Source organism: Phlebotomus papatasi, chromosome 2 (assembly GCF_024763615.1).
Source record: "Phlebotomus papatasi isolate M1 chromosome 2, Ppap_2.1, whole genome shotgun sequence".
In the NCBI taxonomy this organism is placed as follows: Eukaryota; Metazoa; Arthropoda; class Insecta; order Diptera; family Psychodidae; genus Phlebotomus; species Phlebotomus papatasi.
In genome coordinates this window covers 109,872,206-109,895,111 of record NC_077223.1, presented here as the reverse complement: position 1 = coordinate 109,895,111, position 22,906 = coordinate 109,872,206, and the positions used below count along the sequence as shown (strand labels likewise).

Genomic DNA, 22,906 nt, shown 5'->3' with positions numbered 1-22,906 from the left:
TACTGTTTATTTTTTTCAGAATCTATCAGATCATTGCCATTAGTATCCAAATCTAAGTTTATTTTTTAAAGCACATTTTAAGGCATACATCTAAGCCTTAGATCTGAAGCTCGTATAAAGAAATCAAAGGTCTACCTGATACGGTCTTTAGACTAGAGGGTTAACCCGGTACACAGAAAAATTATTGCAATATTCTTTCATCATCTTATAGATCAATTACCCTTCTTAATTCATTCCAAGAGTAAATTAGTCCAAAAATTTCGCTTTATAAGAAATTATAACAGTTAAACCACAAGGATAAACCAAGCTCGTATAAGAAACCCTTTATCATTTTGAACAATTGACAATAAAGACCCATTTATTGCTAGATAGAGTCTGTTAAGTATGAGCGTGACTGGTATAGATGGTATAGTTGACTTCAAATATCGGACTATTTTTCAGTGACCCGATAGATGGCATCAGATAGAAGTCCGGTTCACGTCTTAGAACTCTGGTCAAAAAGACTATATCCCTTGCTCCGGTCTTAAGATTTTGTTAAAAAATTGTGACATTCTACTTTAAAAACATCAAAAACGGTTTTTTATTAAAGAACTGTTGAATCATACGAAATTTTTCTTAAGATAAAAGGATTATTTCATCCAAGATAGTGAAAAACCCTAGCCATAGTTTCAATTTTTATTTTCAAGGATCTTTCCGGTGATTGTCGGTGAAAAAGTGTCACCCCAATTTCGAAGTTTCTGACAAGGGTTTCTGGTTTCTCGGGTTTCGCAATGCAAAAATTGGGTTTTTCAGGCTTCGCGATGCAGTTCTTGGGTTTCTCGGGTTTCGCAAAGCATTTCTCGGACAATCGACGAGGGTTTCTCAATATGAGTTAGCCCTTGTATATCAATGTTGATCCACAGCTCAAAGTATCCCACCTCTCCCTACAAATACTCACACTGAGAAAAAAAGAGGGTGCGATTAACTTTTTTTCCTCATAACTTTAACACTTTTTATGTGTAAAAATATATCAACATTTTTTAATGTTAATTTTACACCTTTTAAAGGTAAAATTAACATGAAAAAAGATAACTTTAACCCCCAATACACCTAAAAAGGGTAATATTTACACTGATTTTGGATCAATACTGCAGGGTAAAATTAACATTTCCGGAAGGTTATTTTAACTTTTTCGGATTTTTCTCTGTGCAGTAAATTACTTCTTTCTAATAAGGTTATCTCTTAAATTAAGAGGTGAAGTGTTTCAAGTACTTTCCCACGTCTTGGAGTATTTTAAAGGACATCAAAGCTGATATCTACCGAAAGCTATTACAAAAATAAGAAATTAAAATCACAGTGACATGAAAATGAATAAAAAAAGTGATGATACTGGTGTATGCAATCCCGTCTAATGGGAGTCTGGTCACCTCAAAGGAAGTGTAAGTAGTGGAATTTGTGTTATTTTTTTGTCTTATTAATTCTCATATGTGTTTACCCAATAAACTAGCGAAAACCATGACGAAACACGTTCCTAAATAAACGTCAATAGATTTAACGTAGGATATTTTCGGCAGAGCTGCATTGGTAGACGACATGAGTGTTGTCATGGTCAACACAGTGGTTACACCAAGGGCTACTCTAGCTGGTGTGGCATTCCTGTTGAGCCAGAACGATACCCACGATATGATCACAATCAATCCCGATGGAATGTATATCTGAATGAGATAGTATCCCATCGATCTCACAAATTGGATTTCGCATGCGAGTCGTGAGTAGTTTCCTAGAAAATACAATAAAAGCGATAATAGAATTGCTTTTGGTCAAATTCATGGGAGAACCACACTCACTGAGGGAAAGATATTTAATTAAAGGAATTGATACATTTGTCTTTGTATCGGAAGATGGTCAAATCCTTAGAAATAGGAAAGATATCAGGATGGATTGCAGGGAAATGGCATCAGATAACGAAAATCCGTTTAATTGGATTAATTTGTTACACTGTACTCGTTTTGTAGGGAATACTTCATTAAACAAAAGTAATGTTTTTTTTTATTCTAAAAGAACTCAACTAAAAATGTTTTAAAAATAAAATAAAAAAAATATAACATTAGCTCACACACGTGGGAATACACAGTTAAAAACGGATTGATGTTTGACAAAGCATAACATTTTAAATGGTGTCTGAGCTTAACATATAAAACAAAGACATCTGTCGGCATAATTTGTACTAAACTAAGGTGAGAAAACTCAAGATTAATCCATAAATTAATTTTTAAAGGTTGAAAAATGCGCTCTCTGTAGATTTTTATCTTTATTAATGGGGATCCTAAAACAAATTTCTGATTAATTTGCATGTTGTGATATATGTTTGGTATGTGTTTACTTGCAGTTATGTCCTTAAAACTGAAATATGTTTCTTTTTCCGACGATAAAGGGGCATTGCGAGCTTCGCACGAAGATTTTTTTGTGCAAAATAACTTTATTTACTTTTCTTGTTTTTAAGAATGTACATTTTGAATTTTTCTAGCAGTCTGTTTCTGCTAGAACTGGTTTGTAATTTTTATATTTGCGAATTAGTTTGTGTTTAGTAATTAACAAGTTCTGAAATAATTTACGCTGGAGTAAAAAAAACAGACATTTTTTAAAAATATTTTCTAGCAGTTTCTGAAATTTTATTAAAATTTGGATTATTACTCTTATGACTTCTCTTAGTGAATGATATAATAGACTTAATTTATAAAGCTCTATTACATTATCCCCATTTAAGTAGTATCAAAGAAGGATAAAATAGTTCCGCTTCCTTTCTAGTAGTCTGCTAGAAATTTTCCATGATTATTTTCATATTCAATAGTTATAAACAGGCAGTATGATAAAAAATGTATTTAACAACTGTAAATAAATGACAGGACAGTGATATATATGCAAATGTTTTCTCGATACATTTCTAGCAGTTTCCTTCAAAGGGACGGTTCGGTAGTTGTCGGGTAGGACAAGGTTCAGCACGAAATAAACATTCATTTTGTCTTCTCAGAGCTTTCGGTGTTCTACGCAACTTCTCCAGTGGTCGAAAATGTTTGGCTTCCCCAGCCAAGACAAGGTCCCAGGAAAAGCCAGACATTTTCGAGCACTTAAGATGGTGCATAGAGAACCGTAAATATTGGGAAGAAAAAGATTTTTATTCTGAGGTAAATGTTTTCCCTTCCGAAGACTACCAGAGTACCCCTTTGAATGACACTTTACGTCGGTTTCCCTATAAATTTCTAGCAGTTTCTTCACAATGTTAGTGCAAAATCTCTGCTTCTGTTTATTTAATTAATTTAATTAATTTACAGTGGAAATGTATTCTTCTTTAATACCAGGAAATAGAAAATGTGATATAACATTAAATGCACTATAATACTTAACTATGGCTTCATAAATCGGAAAAGAGTGAAATATATACAAGGTTTCCTCAATTAATCTTCTAGAATTCAATAATAAGAAATTTGCCATACTTTTTCGTTGTGAGCACCAAGAGTTATTCAATGATTCACTACAGTGCTATTTTACAATAATTTCCACAGACGAAGTGAATAAAAGGAAAAGTCTTTCACTTTAACTTTCTAGCAGTTTGCTAGAATTTTTATCTTTCCACTACGTTTATAATGTTTTTTTTAACTAATGAGATGTTTTCTTCAGCTCACTTTCATATAAATGTGTCAAGTGTGAAAGGAATGCAATGATTTTATTTAAAATAATTATAGCAGATTGCTAGAACTTTGATATTTTCATCACATTCATACAGGTTTTAACTAATGAGATGCTTTCTTCAGCTCACTTTTGTGTAAGTCATAAAAGTGTGAATGGAATACAAAGTTTTTATTAATAGAATTACAGCAGATTGCTAGAATTTTGATATTTGCACCACATTCATAATAGTTTTTTTTGTCTATTGAGATGTTTTCTTAATGCAGAGTTTTTAATTAAAAGATAAAAAGCAGTTTGCAAGAATTTCCATGTAATTTTCCGTATTTACCTCTTAAGTAGAGGAGAAGTAGAATAAAACACTTTATTCTCTAATAAAAAAATCTTCGTGCGGAGCCCTTTACTTTCGGACTAAAAAATCAAATTAAATGTGTGAATATCATGCAGAAAAATTTAATTATCTAGCACTACATTTTATTTGCTTTCTTTTTTTTGTTGAAAACTTTATTACTGCTGGGTTATTTCTCTCATATGTGTTTTATTTTTTGAGCACAACTCGATAGTCACATTTTTTGGGCGGGAATTTGAGGAGGAGTATTGTACAGAAAATCTATGTCTCTATGTGCAAATGCACTGCTATTTCGTTGTTACAATTAAAATATAATTGGAAAAAATATTTAGATAGAGATTTAAAAAAAATAGGAATAAAATGGCAATGATTTATTAAAATATTTTAATACAAAATGCATCGAAGGAATTCACTACGAACTAATGAGAAAAATTAATTGAAATGGAGAATAAAAATTTTATACTAATTCGCATAACAAACATTTCCATTGAAGTGAAAAGATTATGAAAGAAAAACTATTTTAAGAAATGCATTCATGATTGTTCTTTCTTTTTATTAGTTCTAGCAGTGATTAGTGAACATTAAAAAGAACTTTATGACATTTTACTGTAGACTAAATTTGATTATTTTACCAATTTGGGTACAGATTTTTGACAAAATTATTTTTTTACAGTGCATTAGTTAAGAATGGATTGGTTTGAGTCTTGGCTAAAGTCTTCAGTAAAATTATTCTTTGTTTTATTTATATGGAAAATAGCAAATTAAAGTATGCTCAACTGGATAAAGCAATTAAATATGATTTAAGTATTTTTGATGAATGCAAAATTGACAAAATTCAAAAATCTTATTAAAAATTTGAGGTTATGAACATGATCTTTCCAACTGGCTATGTCTTTAAAAAAATATGGTTAGAATCTTAGCTCAAAAATTTATTATACATTTTATATATATTATGAAAGAGATTTAGAAAAAAGAATCAATAAATGGAATTGTCGTTATTTATCTTTAGTTCAAAAAATTGTCCATTGAAAGTTGATTAGCCAAAAATATAGTTTTAAAAAAAATACTTGGCAGTTATTTTTTTGTTGATATTGTAAAAGAAAAATTATTAGATATTGTAAAAATAATGAGAGAGTAATAATTCAATAGAATGGAAAAAAAAGGAAAATAAAGTGGTAATCGGTGACCGTCTACAGGTACCTGTGGTAAGACTGATCTCCATTGCCCTCTGTCGGTGTCCTAAAACCTTAAATTGGGGTAGAGACACTTCGCTCGAGACACCAACCGAATTGGGACCTTCGTTCCACTTATATCGGATATCTCGCATTGTATATCCGACTGTATTGCAGTGGGGTTGGTTGAGTGGTTGGCGGGTTGGGCGGGTTGTATAAAAGCGCACGATGGTGGTTCGCAAGTTGGATAGAAAAATGCAAGCATACACAAAATAATAACAATAACCGGCGTGATATTGCCTGTTTTTTTTTTACATTAACATTATGCTTTTCTTTCTCAAAGTTCGCTATTCAATTTTATTTCAAAAAATCTTTGCTACTGGACTGTCGTTAAGTTTTTATCTTTCGTTAAGTTTTTTTCTTTCGTTAAGTGATTTTTTTCGCTAATATTCTCATGATTGTCTCCAATGGGAGTAGTATAGATGCTGTTTAGTTCTATTGCATATATTTTAGAAGCAATTTTTAACATCAAAAACATCAAAGCTTCGTTAAGTCACCCAAGACACGCACCATCGTAATCTTTTTCACAACATTTTGACTTACTTTTTCTCAGCGTGTATTAAACACTCAAGTCGGTGTGAGTTTAAGTTTAGCCTGAATTAATTCAAATGTGATTTTGATTAGTTCTAAATAATCAAAAGCCAAGAAAATAATTATGCACAATTATCTTGGTTTTCAAACAATAAATATTATGTAAATGTTGCAACAATAAAACTCAACGGACATTATAGTAGTCCCATTAGGAGTCTCATGTGATGTAAATTATATAATATATTATATACACTGTAATTGCCTCAATTTTACCCACTCAAACGGAAATTTTTTCGGCAATTTCACGTGTTTCTTTCTCTTTGTTATTTCAATTTCCTCGAGAACGGGGATGAAGTATCAATGGAAGATTGAGAAAATGCCAACACTGCATATTTGTATCACGTTTTCCTGCAGTGTAGCTTCCCATATTATTTTTTGTTCAAAATTTTCGAGCATTCAGACAAATCTCGCTTTTCATTTATACAGCCTCATACTTGCTCTAGATTTCTCACAAATTTTATTCTCTTTCTAATAGAGATTTTATTATATTTTTTTAATTATTTTTAAAGAGAAATTTGTGAAAGAAGGAAAAAAAGAAAATATGAACGAAAAGAAGGTTCTTCTTGCACTGCATATCAGTTGTTTAATGCAGTTGTCGTATCATTTTCTCATATATGTATATTCATTAAAGGGGGATCGCATTGGTAAATAAATTTAAAAGAAATATTCCAATAAAATTAAAAAAAAAATGGGTTTAAAAAACGTGACAAGAAAATTACTAAAATTATTACCCTAATTTGATATATTAAAAAACATTACAAGAGTGTGAGTTGATGTTGCTCTAAAACATCGAAGGATTTTATGTAAATTCCTTTTTTTTTCATCAAGTTGTGTTGTGTTGTGTGGTGTATTTCGTGCGTGTGAGGTTTTCTGGGGGTTTTTGGTATAAATTTTCACTCAAAAATTTTCCATTGAAATTAATTTGTAATCAAGAAAACTGAGTCAAGGGGAAAATTTGCAGTTTTCTCTCCACGGGTTGGACATTTTTTTTTCTTTATTTTGCCAAATACAAAAGAAAATCAGAGACAGACATTTGAAAAGTTCTATCGGCATTTTTTCATAAATTTTTCTCAGAGATTGGTTGTTTTCAAACATTACAAATTCGGAAATAATTCTATTTCGGAATGGGTCTCATGGTTATGAGAAATGAGAGGATTTTGGTAGTACAGAGGACGTGAACAGAAGTTCGTAAAACGGTTGAAGTCAGATTGAGTTATCAATGCACATAATTTCTCTTAAAATAGTAGCTGAAAGTAGATCAACTACAAATTTGCTTTTTTCTCCAATTTTTAGTTGGAACTAAATCTTATAATATATTATAATAATAATAAATGCTGGCACAACATTCCATGAAGGAAAAAGGTCTTCCCGCAAGGGGATTTAAAGACATGCATTATTATTTTTTCTTATACGGGAAGATATTGTCAGTCCCATGCCCCGTGGAATCAAATGCAGTGAAGCTCACTGGATGCAATCCGAACACCTTTAACGCCAGAAAAATTCCTGGTGACCTAAAGGGGATTCGAACCCGGGACACTTGCATCATAGAGCGGAGTGCTCTACCACTTGACCCATTGAGTGCCCGGGACTAGATCTTACCGCGATATAATTTAGCTTCACAGACAAATAGCGAAGCTAAATAATATTTTGATAAAGCTCAGTTCTATTTAAAAATAGAAGTAAAAACCACAATTTTAAAGGTACCCCAATTAAAAGGTGCCCCACTTCCCCTAAGAATAAATTTTTAAATAAACATAGTTAATATTTATTTATATTTCTTTTCAAATTAAACACTTCTATCGCTTCTATCCGTAATGTTAATGAAAATCATTATTTTTATTATTTTTTGTTGCTTTAAAATCTATTGTAATTCAGATCATTAAGCAATAGGGGAATCTGGGGCACCTTTGAATTGGGTACCTTTAAAATTGTGTTTTCTCAAATTTTTAAATAGAACTGAGCCCTATCATAATGTAAGTTATCTTCGTATTTGATTTAAGAAGAATTCCCTATTCTAAAAGTCCCATAACTCCAAGGTGCCCCACTTTCCCCAGTATCTGAAGAAGTATTTTGTCTCCTTAAAAAAATCAAGAAATAGCAAAATGTAATTTCTTCATTTATTGTAAAGCAAATTTTAAACTTGGTAAAATGAGTGAAGTTGGATAGTCGCCTCAAAACAAAAGATTTTTCAAATGATAATTATAAATTAAAAATTGTGTATAATTTAAAAAAAAAATTATTTTATTTTAAGGTGACGATCAAATATGGTCGATACATGATTCACTTATTTCTTGGTCCATCAAAATGTGCAACTGACACTTTCCAAAATCGTTTTTGTAATATGAAAATTAGAAACCAAAAACGATTTTTAGGAAAGAGGTAGCCCATTTCCAAATGTCTAAAATCCTAAGTGACAATCAATTTTAAAGGGTTTTCGAAATGTGTTGCATAAATTATCCTTGATATCCAATCGTAAGTCAAAATTTTCTAAAAAATCTCAACTGATAAGGAAGTAGAGAAGTTAAGAAATATGACTAAATGGGCTAACCCGTATAATATAAGTTATTTAACAATACGGTTTTCAGAATTGAGGTTTAACTAAATGGTTTAGCTTTTATAATTTCAAAATAGGCGAGTTTTTAAAAGAAATGGTGCATTAGGTAGTATGATATGTCTAATAAAATATTAATTTAAAGTGTTAAAATTTAATGATATTGCTTATTATTTAAGAGACATTTGAAAAGTAGGCTAAACTTCCAATTTTGAGCCCGCATAAGAAACTGTGTAGAATCCTTTAATTTTAATTTAGTTTTTTGTAAACGAACTTTTTCTTCTACCTTAAGTTAAAACTTTACCAAGAATCTTTTCTAATATTCAATAATAGTAGTTCAGATTATTGAAAGCTTCATTTTTATATAGGGGAAAGTAGTCTCCCTACGAATAATATGAATTTTCTTTTATTTTTCCTAAGAGATTTACACATTTTTATTAAATATTAGTTAGTTTATCGTCAATTTATTGATAATTATGATAATTGTGTATAAGTCTCTAGGAAAAATAAAAGAAAACTCACATTATTCAAAGCCATGAACGTTAGAAGGGAGAGTACTTTCCCCTTTTCAAGCTCAATTTTCGTAAACTCTCGCTCTTACTTTAAAAATTTCTAGACTTCAGAATATGAAACTCCTATCAAATTTAAAAAATATTTTAGGATAGATCTTTTTATTTGTAGATAAAAAACCTATTTCAAATAAAAATATTTGGAAAGAATTAAATTTTCGCACATGTAAAAGAAAATTATCCTTGTCATTGTTAGTATTAGGTTTCAATATTTAGGTTTTAGGCTTTCATGAAATCAAAATTCCTATTCCTTTTTCTTAAGCGTAGTCTCTTAATTTATATTAGAGTGATAAAAGTGAGTGCAGCTGGAAATTTTTAATTTTATTAATCTTTCATACTCTTTTCTAACCTAAACCGTCTGGTAAAAAGCATAATAATGTTCCAAACGACAAATTCTGTCATCTGTCTGACCATTAGCTGTCAAATTCAAATGTGAATAGTTGACTAACCATTTCTAAGTATTATCGAAGCTTTCAAATCCAACTGATATATTTAATTTGTCTTTACTACAACTTTTTCTTTTATTTTTATTATTACTTGTACTCTCTCAGATTATAATGCCGATGACATAATTTTTTGCTCGGTATAATTTCATGAAATCAAAATTCACGTCCCTTTCTGAAAAGATTTGCATAACTCTGTCTCTTTCTTTCGATCTCAAAATTGGATTGAACTAAATTGAATTTGTTATGACATTCGAATGAAGAAGAAGAGTCCGAAAGAGTCAGATATACATAAGGAAAGTGCTTGAGATAGAAAGGGATGTGAATTTCGATTACACGAAATTTTCCTGATCTAAAAGCTATACCGGAGCCATGACATTTTAATTACTTCCAAATGTCACATTTGAAATATTGACAGTTTCTGTTAGAATTTTGTTTTATATATCTCTAAAGAACTATTACACAAAGCTCTCCAATATTCCGGTGATTCAGACTGAAAATGATAGATAAAAATCCATGCGAGAAGGGATTTTTTTTTCACTTTTCTTTTTTGACAGCTGTCACCCGAATATCGGAAAGTCGATTATTGGAAAGCTCTATGTAATTCACTAACATTTACTTGGGAATTAAAATTTGTCTTCTTGTTTTCATTTTTGTTTTGTTATTTTTTATTGAAATTTATTGGCCTTTAAAGTTTATTGGCCTTCTCGCAAGCTAGATGTCTAAATATATATATATCAGTATTTTCTCTTATTAGGGATGGAATTGTTGTTACTATGCTCCGTGGAATCAAGTGTGTGCAATTCAAATTTAATCATCTTTAACGTGAGAAAAAAGTTCTGAAGAGGAATTTTGTAGCAGTATGACAACGTCATATGACAAATTTTTGTAATAAAATTCGGAAGAAGGATAACATAAAAGCCCAGTGAGCATTGAATGACCATTCAAGGAGCTCTATGAAGATGAAGCATTTAGTAATTGATATCAATTGGATTTACCATATAAAGAATTTAAATTTGTCATAAGACATTGTCATACTTTTACAGAATTCCCCTCTGAAATAGTTCTCAGAACTATTTTGACGTTTAACAGCATTGCTCATAGCGAAAAGATAGTCGATTTAATTCCTTCTTCAAAATTGCATGTCACTCTTAATTTTCTGAACTGAAATTAAAGTAGTTTTTTATGCCCTGTAGTTGTAGAGTTTAAAAAATACCATTATTATAATGTTATTTACATATTTTAAGAGAAGATTAGGCACCCTGTTTAGCTGTGAATTTCGATTTTGATATTCTAATAGATTTGTTGTTGTCGTAATCGTTGTAAAAGTTCAATTTTGAAACTGACAGTTTCTTAAATGTCAAACCCAATTGACAGTTACTTCAACAAATTTCAATAATGACCTCAGGTTTATACATGAACATTGAGTCTCAATCTTGACCTCTCAACCGTTTTCTAGAGCTCTCTGTGTGGAAGATTCAGAAGCGGTGAAACGTCAAAAAATACTGACAATACGGTTTTAGGACTTTTTAAGTGGAAATAAATCGGGTCTTGTGAGTCCAACACCAGGAGAAAAGACTCAAAAACAATTAAGCAAACGAGACAAAAACAAATAAGTGATTTTTGTAAAGAAAAAAAAAAACGGAAATAATAGGAAAAACAACATGTATAAAATTCAACACTCAGGTGGTCAAAATCGGTTTTCGTCACAAAATTCTGCATTTGGTTCGACAGAGACCAAAAAGACAAAAAGGATCTGAAGGTGTTGAACGGATTTGAAAAATTAAATAAATAAAATAATTGTTAAAAAAGGTATAATGGACTTGATTTAAAAAAAAATTGATTGAGAGAGCGTGTTGTTTGGGTACCTGTGGTTAGGTTAATTTCGGTCGCCCTCTGCCTGTGTCCTAAAACTCGAAATTGCGGAAGTTCGACTTCGCTGCTCATTCCAACACTATTTAGGCCATCTCTCCAGAAGTAACGGATATCTCGCATTGTGTAACCGACTCCAGAGCCATAACAATACACAAATAATGCCATCATTCACCAAATACAATTTCATTTCAGCCACTTATGAGAGAGGTTTTAATTTGAAAAATAAAAATAAATGGTTTCTCTTTTTTTGTAGTAAATAATGGTTTTATCAACCACAACAAACATAAAATTCAAACAATGGGAGAAGGAAAATAACTTGTTTTTTTTTTAAAGCTGCTTTTCTAGGAAAAAAATCTTTCTTTTCAATTATCACAGTTTTGTTTCTTGGATAAAGTTTAATGAAAAAAATGGTTATTTGTCAAAAAAAATTATTTTTTCAAAGAATTTGATGTTTAACTGTGATTGTTTTTTTTTGATTTTGAAAAAATATAAACAAGTTTTTATTTTAGAAAAATCTTGTTGAGTTCTTATCCAGTTTGCTCTCAACAGTTTTGCAAGTTTAATGGAATTGACTAAAGAATAATTGGTCAATTTGGGAAAAAAATCAAAGTCAATCAAAATTGAATTTTGACCAGAATTTTTGACAAAATGCGCAATCCCACTTCTGAAATTGTGGGACATGTATTGAGCAAACAGTATAAAAATCATAATTTGCTTTTTAATTTGAGAAAACAAATCCATGCAAAAGGTTTTTAATTTTAATTTGATTTTACCCTTAATCATTTGGTTTGAACTCTTTCGAAAATGATGATCATCAATCTGTAATCTAGCAAAGTTGATTGCAAACAACTCTGTTATTGATTTATACAGAAGGTGAAAAAATGATAGAATTGTATTGAAATATTTGACACAAATCTTTTTTCAAAGACCAAAATTTATTTTTACTATTTTTTTTGTTTAAATGGAAAAAAATCTTTAGTATAGGTTGTAATTAAAGCGCTCCTGTTTGATTATAAATCGATGTGAAATAAAATCAAGACACAAAATAAAAAAAATAAAACTGAGACCACATAAAAATGAGAGATATTGAAGAATAAAAAAGAAAACAAAAATAAATAAATAAAACTACCAGAGTTGAAATAAAAAACACAGAAAATTGAATACAAAAAAATAAATAAAAATAAAAATAAGAACTAACAATCGAATGTCACCCAAGTCATGCAGATTGCGGATAAACATGCAAATGATTTGTATTTATCTTTACTATTGAGTTTTGATGTGAAAATTTCAGGTCTATGCCACAACTTTTATTGCCTTATTGTAACATAACTTTTGGCTTTCTGAGACTAAAGAAAAATCCACTATTTGTTTCTTTGTCAAAATAAATTGATATAAAAAATGTCATGTGCGTTTTTTAACTGCGCGTCAATGGCAAGAACAGAAAAAAGTATCATGGATCCTAAAAAAAATGTCTCAAAAATATTTTTGTTTTCGATAGATCAAAATAGATGAAAAATAAATTTTAGAGAACATGCCACTAACATTGGTTCTATTCTGAATGATGAAATTTTTGAAATTTTTTGAGGAATTGGTTTGACAGTAATTATTTTTGAAAATTAGGACGCATTGCAAAAAATCTCTTAAGATGTTCTGGAGGGAATGTGTCTTCTTTGAACGATTTTTTTTGTAGAGTTTTGGATAGCAAAAACTTGCTAAATGTTGAGCATGAAGGATTTTGTTTGGTGAAGTGAATAAATTTACAGAAAATGAGCGAATTTTGACTGAGCAAATGGTTTTTTTCATAATAAAGAATTTACAAAAATAAAAGACTAAAAGAAGCATCAGACATGCAAGAAATATTATTTTGCAAAATGGTTAATTTTTTATCTGTCAGTATGGTTATATTAAAAATAGTCTAATGGATTTGTTAATAAAAATATGCGAGTAAATACTGAATGAAGATAAGATAAAAAATCGGACTCGGTGTACCAATTACGAGATTTCCGGCAATTCTATTCAACTTCCTTCAACATTTTTTTCTTATTTTTCATTTTATCTTTTTTTTTAATTATTGTATTTATATATTTTTTTAAATTTTCTTCAGCATTGTTTTTCAGTGATTTTGAGATTCATTAAAACAATCAATGAAAAAAGTTCAATAAAATATCATCTGAGCCTCAACTTTGTTGTTTTAAATATTTTAATAAAATAAAAAAGCTCTCGGAAAGCTCTCTGAGCTTCTATACCACGTATCCTCATTCTGGCAATACAAAACCAAATTGTCAGAAGTGATTATAAATAAGAAAAGAAACGAAGAGAAGGGCATATTAAATGAAATTACATACCTATTTGCAAGAAAAAAAGGGTGAGAGACATTAGCAGAAAAGGTCGACTCTTATTTTAAGAGGTGTTTTTGACTGTCGTGTTTCGAATAACAATATCTTTCTATTTTTTATTTCTCAATTTATATTTTGGCTTTTGAATAATAAATGCATGTTCTGTGAAAAAGAGGCGAAAGAAAAAAAAATTAAAACTCATGGGATTCAGCTTGTTTTCATACAGATTTAAAGAGATAGAGAAAATGGAATAAAAGAGATAGAATAAAAGAGAGGGTCTTTTTATTTTTTGCTATTTATATAAAATGCCTCGAAACTTTGAATGGTTATTTTACGGAATACGACAATATGGTTATTAATCAACTTGCCGTATCTATATCGCAAAGTGTTTCTGTCTTAAAGCTCTTTTTTTAAGCTTTTATTCGCTTTTTTTTTTACTCCTGGAACGTTTTATTGCCAAATATTGGAACTTCTTATATGTTTGTCACGTCATAGTGCAATATTTTCCACCTGGGTGGGTGACACTGAGAGACTATTTTGTAGTCTATTTAGTCTGTTTATATATAGAGTAACAAGTCAACCTTCTGCGGTTGCTGTATAAGAGAGAAGGCGACCGAAAACCAACCAATAAATATCAAACAATATTTATTTACTCATAATATACACAATTGTTAGATAAAATAAATAGTAAATATTCTGTATATGTGAATATACATATTGAAATATATATATAACCGTTTAACACAAACAGGGGCTGTTTAATTATGTTATTCATTGTTGAATTTTATTTTTCAAAATTTCTTTTATTTGGGCGTTTATCAATTATTTTATGTTTTTATTTCTTTTGTAAATCCTCTGCAAAAAGAACAGTTTTTTTTTCAAATAAATTATTAATTTTGACTTTTCAAAATTTACGTTAATCTTTGTGAAAATAAAAAAAAAAGAATTTTTTAAAAAGTATTTCAAGTGCGAGTTATCTGTTCTACATTTGAGATTCAATTTGTCTTTCTCTTCAACAGGGTTTTTTTTAGTAATTTGTTTTCACCCCCTGAAAATAGTCTTTTTTTTTTCAATATATTATATAATTTCTTTTCTTCCACGATTTTGCTCTAAATTTTTTTTATCTAAAACTTCTGAGCAATTGCAATATTTCTTGTCAAAGAAAGAAATTTTTGTTATTCTTGCTGTCCTATACCCTAATCTAGGTTTCAAATGTTAGTTCATTTTTGGGATAAGAAATAATTTGGAAAATTTTGATACTTACAACTCTCTATTTCTATGTGACATAGCTGTCGATCCATTGGGAAATACTGAAGATTCATTGGACAGGATGCTGTGATTGTGAGACTGAAAGAACAAAATCAATTTTAGTTTTACTCACAAAAACCAAAAAAAAAAACAAACATCCATCAAGAAAAGAATAAAATTCATACCGAATACTTCTAGTTATGGAACCTGAATGATGAATTCTTATAAATTCATTGCTTGTTGTTGCGATATGGAAGTACGACTGTTTTTCATTTACAAAAAATGTATCAGGTACCCATATATTTTTGATGAATTCGGAGCCGACGGATAGTGTTTCAACACCGGGTCGCTTTCTGTACGCCAATCGTGGATCCGTCCAAAATTGGCGAAAGTAGAAATCCAGTGTGAAGTCCTAAAGAATTGGAGCAAATGATGTTTGAAGAGAAGAAAAAAAGATATAATCAATTTTGGTTGTCTTCCCACATATCCTCAAAACACATTTAGAAAATGATTGATAAAAGAAAAAATCTTAAGAAATAAAGGTAGCTTAAGGAACTAAATGGAAATTTACTGAGATATCGAAATGTAAGAAGGAAGAACTAATTCAGAGGATTTAAAAAAAAAGAGTTCATTAACAATGGGATTAGTTCTTATTTTCATAGCAAAATTAAACGGCAAGGCATTACTATTATTTACAGTGAATAAAACTTTGTTTTCAGTTGATATTCGAGAGCAGTGATGAGTTATTATACACTATCTCATTTCTTCAATGAAGAAAATTCGGCACAATCTGGTTGACGTTAAAAATTAAAATTTTGGATAATAACTTATAATTCTGTTAAATAAAACTTGAGCATTGAGTAAAAAACCTAAGACTTGAGATATATCTCAAGTTGACCATACATATTTTTCTGTTATTCTGGAAGATGCCAAGCATTCTCATTTGTTCAAAAATACAAACCAAATATGAAATTTATTTTTTTAAAAAGCCTTTTTATCTATTATTTTTGTGTTATATATCACAGCAGATCTTTTTCTAAACCAAACGATATCAGAAAAATCTGGATATTACGATAAATAATTATTTCAGAACATTTCCTGAAGTTCTAAAATAGACAGAAAGCTTAAGACTTTCTATTAGGTAATGTATGTATGTCAACCGGGTCTGGACAAAATTCCGAATGCCAAAAACCCGCGTGAGTCGAAAATACGAATGGATCAAAATTCTGAAAAGCCAAAATCGTAAAAAGTCTAAATTCGGAAATAGAAATACATTTCGACCAATATCAAATTAATTGATTCCGACCAGAAGAATCAGAATCCTGAAAGTCAAGATGTCTAAAGCGGTCTTCAGACTTAAGGTTTAGCCCTGTTCATGAAGTTCTTAAAATCAACTAGTTTTATTGCTTTTCCAGAATCGAATAGGTCATTTGTCCTTAATAATCCAATCTTAAGTTAATTTTTCCAAAAAATCTTAATTGATAAGCAATTAGAGCAAGGGGAAGTAAGGGAAAGAAAACATTACCTTTTTTTTCACATTAATCTACATTTTCTTATAAAAAATAAATGTTGAAATTTCATATCCCAAATAGTATAAAAAAGGGTACCAATAGGTCCTGATACGAGTTGTTAAAGTTCCAATGGGTGTTCCTTCGACACTGTATAGTGTTTCTTTCTAAATTTGAGACTTTTCGAATAAATTTTATAAATTATTTGAATAATTTGAGACACAAAAGATTCAAAATTCTAACCCTATTTTAGTTCTACTTGAATGCTATCAAAATATTTTCTCAATTTATATAAAACGAGCAAAACTATATAATTTTATAAATACTTCGATTTGCATTTCAAGTATTTGCATAATTTGTCTGAAAAGTCTCGAATTTTGATTGTGCCAGCCGTGCCAGCATATTTCATGTTTCATTTAAAACTTAAATCTTGAAAATTAGAATAATACTGTTTTAAATTTTGAATTTAAACATCAAACTTTAAAGACATGCTTTAAGCTTCTTAAGAAGAATCTTCATTATTTAAGTGTAGGAACTGGATATTTTTATTTAAATTGAGGATTAATCAAGTGTAAAAAATTGATCGCAAGGTAGTTTTGTAGTATTTTTAGCAAAGTATTCCGGAAATGGAAAATAAAATCCGGAAAAATCTGGATGACTTGATAAATAAAAATTTTAAGATAATTTCCTAATTTTCTGTAAAATTAAAATCGAGCTCTGGAACAAAAACCTAAGACTTTAGATATATCTCAAGTTTCTTATGAAGAATTTACGTTCTTCTCACGTTTGAATTTTTAATTTGAATTATCTATCTACATCTTAAGACTAAGTAAGAGAACATTTATCACAGGCCATTTTTCTAATATTTTTGACATATGAGTCAATTTATGGAGAATAAAATCCGGCAAAATCTGGATGAGTTGATAAATAAAAATTTTAAGATAATTTCCTAATTTTCTGTAAAATTAAAATCGAGCTCTGGAACAAAAACCTAAGACTTTAGATATATCTCAAGTTTCTTATGAAGAATTTACGTTCTTCTCACGTTTGAATTTTTAATTTGAATTATCTATCTACATCTTAAGACTAAGTAAGAGAACATTTATCACAGGCCATTTTTCTAATATTTTTGACATATGAGTCAATTTATGGAGAATAAAATCCGGCAAAATCTGGATGAGTTGATAAATAAAAATTTTAAGATAATTTCCTAATTTTCTGTAAAATTAAAATCGAGCTCTGGAATAAAAACCTAAGACTTTAGATATATCTCAAGTTTCTTATGAAGAATTTACGTCCTTCTTACGTTTGAATTTTTAATTTAAATTATCTATCTACATCTTAAGACTAAGTAAGTACGTAAGAGAAGATTTATCACAGGCCACTTTTATGATATTTTTGACAAATGAGTCAATTTATGGAGAATAAAATCCGGCAAAATCTGGATCATTCGATAAATTAAAATTTAATAATATTTTTCTACCTTCTGTAAAATTAAAATCGAGTTCTGAAGAGAAATCCTAAGACTTTAGATATATCTCAAGATGTCACTGACATTTTTACTTTTCAATACCTTCGAAATCTTCAATAAGGTTTATCCCAAATCAAGTCATTGACATCAAAAGTTGTTTATAAAAATAGTTAAACTTTTAAAAGTTTTAGTCCCATGCAGGTGTATAATATCAAAGAAATGTTGATAAAATATTGAGTGTTTGAGGGACAAAACATCCTTATCAGCAAATTTATATCCAGAAAAAACTTTTGACATGTTAAATCTTGCATTACTAAGAGGATGTTATCCCTGGAGTTTACCCCAGTTTCACATGAGACATCATCCTTCGACTTCTCTACAAATGTCCACAAATTGAGGATTAATAGGGAACTCCTCAAAATCCCATCACTGCTCTCGAGGATGTCAACTCATGAAAAGTTGTGTTAGGGTTAAAGTTATATAGTGTATGTGGGTCAAAAATTGTGTGTTAAGTGAACTGTGTTAATTGCTGAATTATGTTGAAAACTATTAAAGAATTATAAATTCTGTGTTAAGGATATTCAGCAATTCTAAGTGAAAAATAAACTCAAAGTATGCAAGAGCAATTTCAGTGACTCATGTCAGATTTTCTCAAGTGTATATCGTGTTTTTCTATCACACACAAAAAAAAACAATTAGTGGAAATTGTAATTTGTCAGAGTGTGTAAGTGGGTATATTTTGCTCTCGAATATTATATATTGAAAAAAAAAGACCCCAACTTATAATGCAGTATTATTTTGTGCCTTTTTTTTTAACCAATACACAACACATAAACATAGTTTTGTATGAAAAAAAAATTATACACAAGTGTATGTGTTTTAGTATGTAATTCAAGAGAAGAAAAAAAATGTCTACATGCAATGCTCCGTAACATGCAACAACATTTATGACTTGGATAAAATATTACTGTTTTGCAGGATTCGAATATTAAAATTGGAAAAATGTAAATTTTCCCGAAACGAATTTTACCACCCTTCAGGAAAGCCATGAGGTGGGTCTTTTTTATCCCAAAACCCCAGGGAAGAGGGAGAAGCAAAAATGTCGAGGCAGAAAATTGTGTGTATTTTTCCTATGTGAAAATATTCCCAAGTTAATGTGGAAATTGTTTTCACTATTGACTCTCTTATGCTATTTGTGTTCATGGGTAAATATCTCCTCACCCTTTTTTCTCGGTGTGTACTTCTAGGAGCGAAAAGTGGTGAAATGAAGGAAAATCATTTCTTCACTCATTTTCCATTCATTTTCCTTTTTTTTCAAAAATAGCTTTTACACTGCTATCCTCAATTCCGAATGCAAATTTTTCGGAAATGGACTTGGCATTGAAAATTAACGAACTTAATAAAAAAAATTACAAGATTGTTTTAGTAACTCAAGCACAATAAAAAAGAAGTCCATATAAGAAAATGCGATATTACGAAATTTATCAAGAAATCCTCGAAACTTATGCTGTTTTTTATATCAAAAAATCAGATGGAGAAAGGTTGTCAGCTTTCGACTGCCGTCACCCTTTGAATGTTGCATTTTTTCCTCTTTTGCTACACCAAAAATTGTAGGGGAAACTAGGGCAAAATTGGTCACCAAATGATATTTTTCATTGCATTCACAAAAAAACATTAGTACTAGGTTTATAAATATTTTAAAGAATACACTGAGAGAAATCCGAAAAAGTTAAAATAACATTCCGGAAATGTTAATTTTACCCTGCAGTATTGATCCGAAATCGATGTAAATATTATGCTTTTTAGGTGTAAGAGGGGTTGAAGGTACCCTTTTTCATGTTAATTTTACCCTTAATAAGGTGTAAAATTAACATTAAAAAATGTTGATATATTTTTACACCGAAAAAGTGTTAAATTTATGAGGAAAAAATGTTAATCGCACCCTCTTTTTTTCTCAGTGTTGGAAGGAAGGTGTTTACTTCGATAAAAATATGGTTTCCTCAATATTCCTTGTAAGGCAGACTATAACATCCCAGTATCTAATACCATTGGGTGACTAATTTTCCCGGTTTCCCCTATTCTTTTAAGGGGTTACGTTCATCGAAAAGCCTAAAAAACAGCATATTTTCTCTACATTTTTTCCAACATAACAAAAAATAATTTAGGGGGAAGTGGGGCACCTTTGAAATTGGGATTTTTCACTTATGTTTAAGTGAAACTGAGCCATATCGTAATGTAATTTAACTTCTCAATCTGTTTGTTCAGCTAAATTATACCGCGATAAGGTTCACTTTTGTTTAAAAATAGGTTTAAAAAATCCCAATTTCAGAGGTGCCCCACTTCCCCCTAAGCTACTAAGTGCATTAAAGCCTAGCATTTGGACTATATTTTCTGAAATTTTGATTTCAAAAATTTCAAAAATTTGGGCCTTGCGACATAATTTTCGGAGACCGTTTATGGGAAAACCTACATTGAGGTAAGGTAAAGTAACCTCACTCGACCGGGTTCCTCGACTCGACCGATGGGTCAATTTTTTAATGTTTGATGGTCAATTTCGTAAATTTCTATGAATTTGTCACCGGTTCGTATTATTCGTGGAATAATTGACCTATTAATGTTACATCATACTCAAAATTTTAAAGCAAATAAAAATAAATTGAATAAATAAATCTGCCGGTCGGGTGAGGGCACTTAACCTTAGTCAAAATTCCAAAAAGTACATTCATCAAAGATAAAAAAAAACAAAATGTTTCCTCTTGGATGATGAGTTAAACTCGTACTTGAACAGGGGATTTTTGAAGAAAAAACCGTTTTTTTTTGGAAGATTTAAAAAAAAAGTACAATTTTTTATGTATTTTACACTCCGTTTCGTCCTCTAAATTAAATTGTGACCGAGGAAGTTTGCAATCCTTCGTCCAAGTACGAGCTTATGCTCTGAGTAATCGCGACTACCGTGCAGTAAGATTTTTTTCAAAAAAAAAAAATTCCGAAAATCTGGTTCCGAGTATAATAAAATGTTGTATTTTTTTTTGGAAAAAATATTCATCAACAATGCTTTCGAAGTACAGTTTCGTTTTAATGAGATGTTGTGTAGTTTCCAGCGTTCACCGCCGTCTTAGCGTTTGTGTCCAACCTTCAGAGCAAAATGGTTAAACTACATTAAATTACATATATTTTTTTTATGTGTTGAAAGAAAATATGCTCTTGTTTAGCTTTCTTGACCCACGTTACCCCTTAATAATAAAGAAAAGAATTATTAGAATATATTTTTTGGTATTGATAAATCGATATCTGTTAGACTAAGTAAATATCGACTTTTTACGTATTGTTGGGCCATTCATTTTGACAGTCTTAAAAGAATTTGACTGTGGATAAATATCTGAATGAATATCTGAAAAATTTAAGTCTTTTAGACTCAATAGTCGATAGCATCGAAAATAAGTTATCATGCCACACCTGGATTTCTAAAAATATATTTTTTTTCGCTAATTTACGAAAAAACTTTAAAAGCTTGACCTAATTTAAGTAGGTTCCAGGAATTCAGATGTTTCGTACCATTCAATGTACTCAATCTTATGGAAATTCACTTAAACTCTTATGAAATACCTCCGGAAAAGATAATGTAATGATTCCTTTGTAATATCCAACTTATACCTCCGAAATATCATAAGAAGACCGTAAAGAAAATTTCTTAAATTACTTTCTTGAAACTGAAATTAATAATTTCCAAATTATAATTATATTAAACTGCTATAAACTTTATTAAAGTTTCTAGAGTTACCTGACAACTTTTCCCAAATTTCATAATGAATTTTCAAGACTATTGGGCTCAGTATGGTGAGACTGCAATTCAACTTAAAATATTCTGAAGCTTTTAAAAAAGTACTACATTATATGTAGTGCAATCTATTCCTTAGTTTGAAAACAAAATACTTTCAGAAAATAGGGAAAAATCGAGGATCATTAGGCTAAGAAAATTTACAATATACAAATTGAATTATTTCAATACTTCTTCTTAAGGAGTGTTTCCTGGAACTTTGTAGACAGTTTATCAACTTTATTTCCTCTGAAATCATTTCTAGTACATTTTAAAATTAATAAAAAAGTAGATATAGCATTGGTGGCCTATTCCGGCCACCTTCATTCCTTGTCTTCATTCAGTTCCTTGTCTTTCCGGAATTCTACCAATGTCTTTTTCAAATCATCTTGTTCGTCGATGCGACATTTTTTGTTATTTTTTGCATAGTATAATCTGTAGGGAATGCAAAAATTGAAAATTAATGGAAATTTGAAGAACAAAAAATGTGGCCAAAATTGCAAGCTGGCCGGAATTTGGCACACTTACCCTACTCTTTCGGTAGATTCCGGATTTTTTTCGGAATTTAAGCGGTATTACATATAGAACATTTATCTCGTTTTCAATTAAGAAAAAATTCTTAATTGAAAACGAGATAAATGTGAAGAGTGTTCTATATTTTCGGAGTACATTCCGTTATAAATTTCGGAGCTGCCTAAGCAAATTTTTCAAATTTGGAATAACGTATGAAATCAACGGTTTTTCTAAGATAATCTTGCGGTTTGTCCCATGGAAAGTCGGATTTTCGCTCCCAATTGAGTTTTCATTAAATCTAATTGATTAGTGTGAAAAAGAAAGTAGAGCAGTAGAGCGATTCTGCAAGAGAGAAATGGATTTTGAGAGGATAAATGGTGACTGGAGAAAAAAGACACAGGATTCCCAAAGTGTTTTGGAGGATGAAGAAAATGAAATTAGAAAAGGGATTTCTCATTTAGCTCATTTTTTGCCCCTTTTTTTCCACCATCGTCATGCTCTCTCCCAAGATATTTTTCCTTGGGTTTTCCTCGGCAGCACAAAACCTCCATTTTCAATACCTCGAAGGCTGAATTTGAAACATTGACCCAGAATGGTCCCAAGAAAAGTCTCTCACCGACTTTCAAGGATCCCTTTCATTCCACCATCAAACATTTTCTCCTCCGAAAAACACTTTTGCCTCGATTTTTTTTGCTTCATCCCTCATTTTTGGGGTGTGGATTTTAATTGAACAGATGGGA

The 22,906-nt window shown here is 30.2% G+C and overlaps 1 protein-coding gene across 19 annotated transcripts in view; it reads right to left on the bottom strand.

Moving 5' to 3' along the window:
* Positions 1-22,906, bottom strand: part of LOC129800793 (gamma-aminobutyric acid receptor subunit beta) — a 74,636-nt gene that overhangs the window by 14,012 nt on the left and 37,718 nt on the right. For 12 of the 19 annotated variants that reach the window (XM_055845438.1, XM_055845440.1, XM_055845444.1 and 9 more), the window contains 4 exons: positions 15,043-15,269; positions 14,874-14,956; positions 5,213-5,350; positions 1,475-1,759 (listed from right to left, as the gene is read on the bottom strand). In XM_055845438.1, coding sequence (XP_055701413.1) covers positions 1,475-1,759; positions 5,213-5,350; positions 14,874-14,956; positions 15,043-15,269 — 733 coding nt within the window. Of the gene's footprint in view, positions 1-1,474; positions 1,760-5,212; positions 5,351-11,266; positions 11,405-14,873; positions 14,957-15,042; positions 15,270-22,906 lie in introns of all 19 variants that reach the window. The other 7 variants (XM_055845434.1, XM_055845443.1, XM_055845449.1 and 4 more) reach the window with 1 other exon arrangement.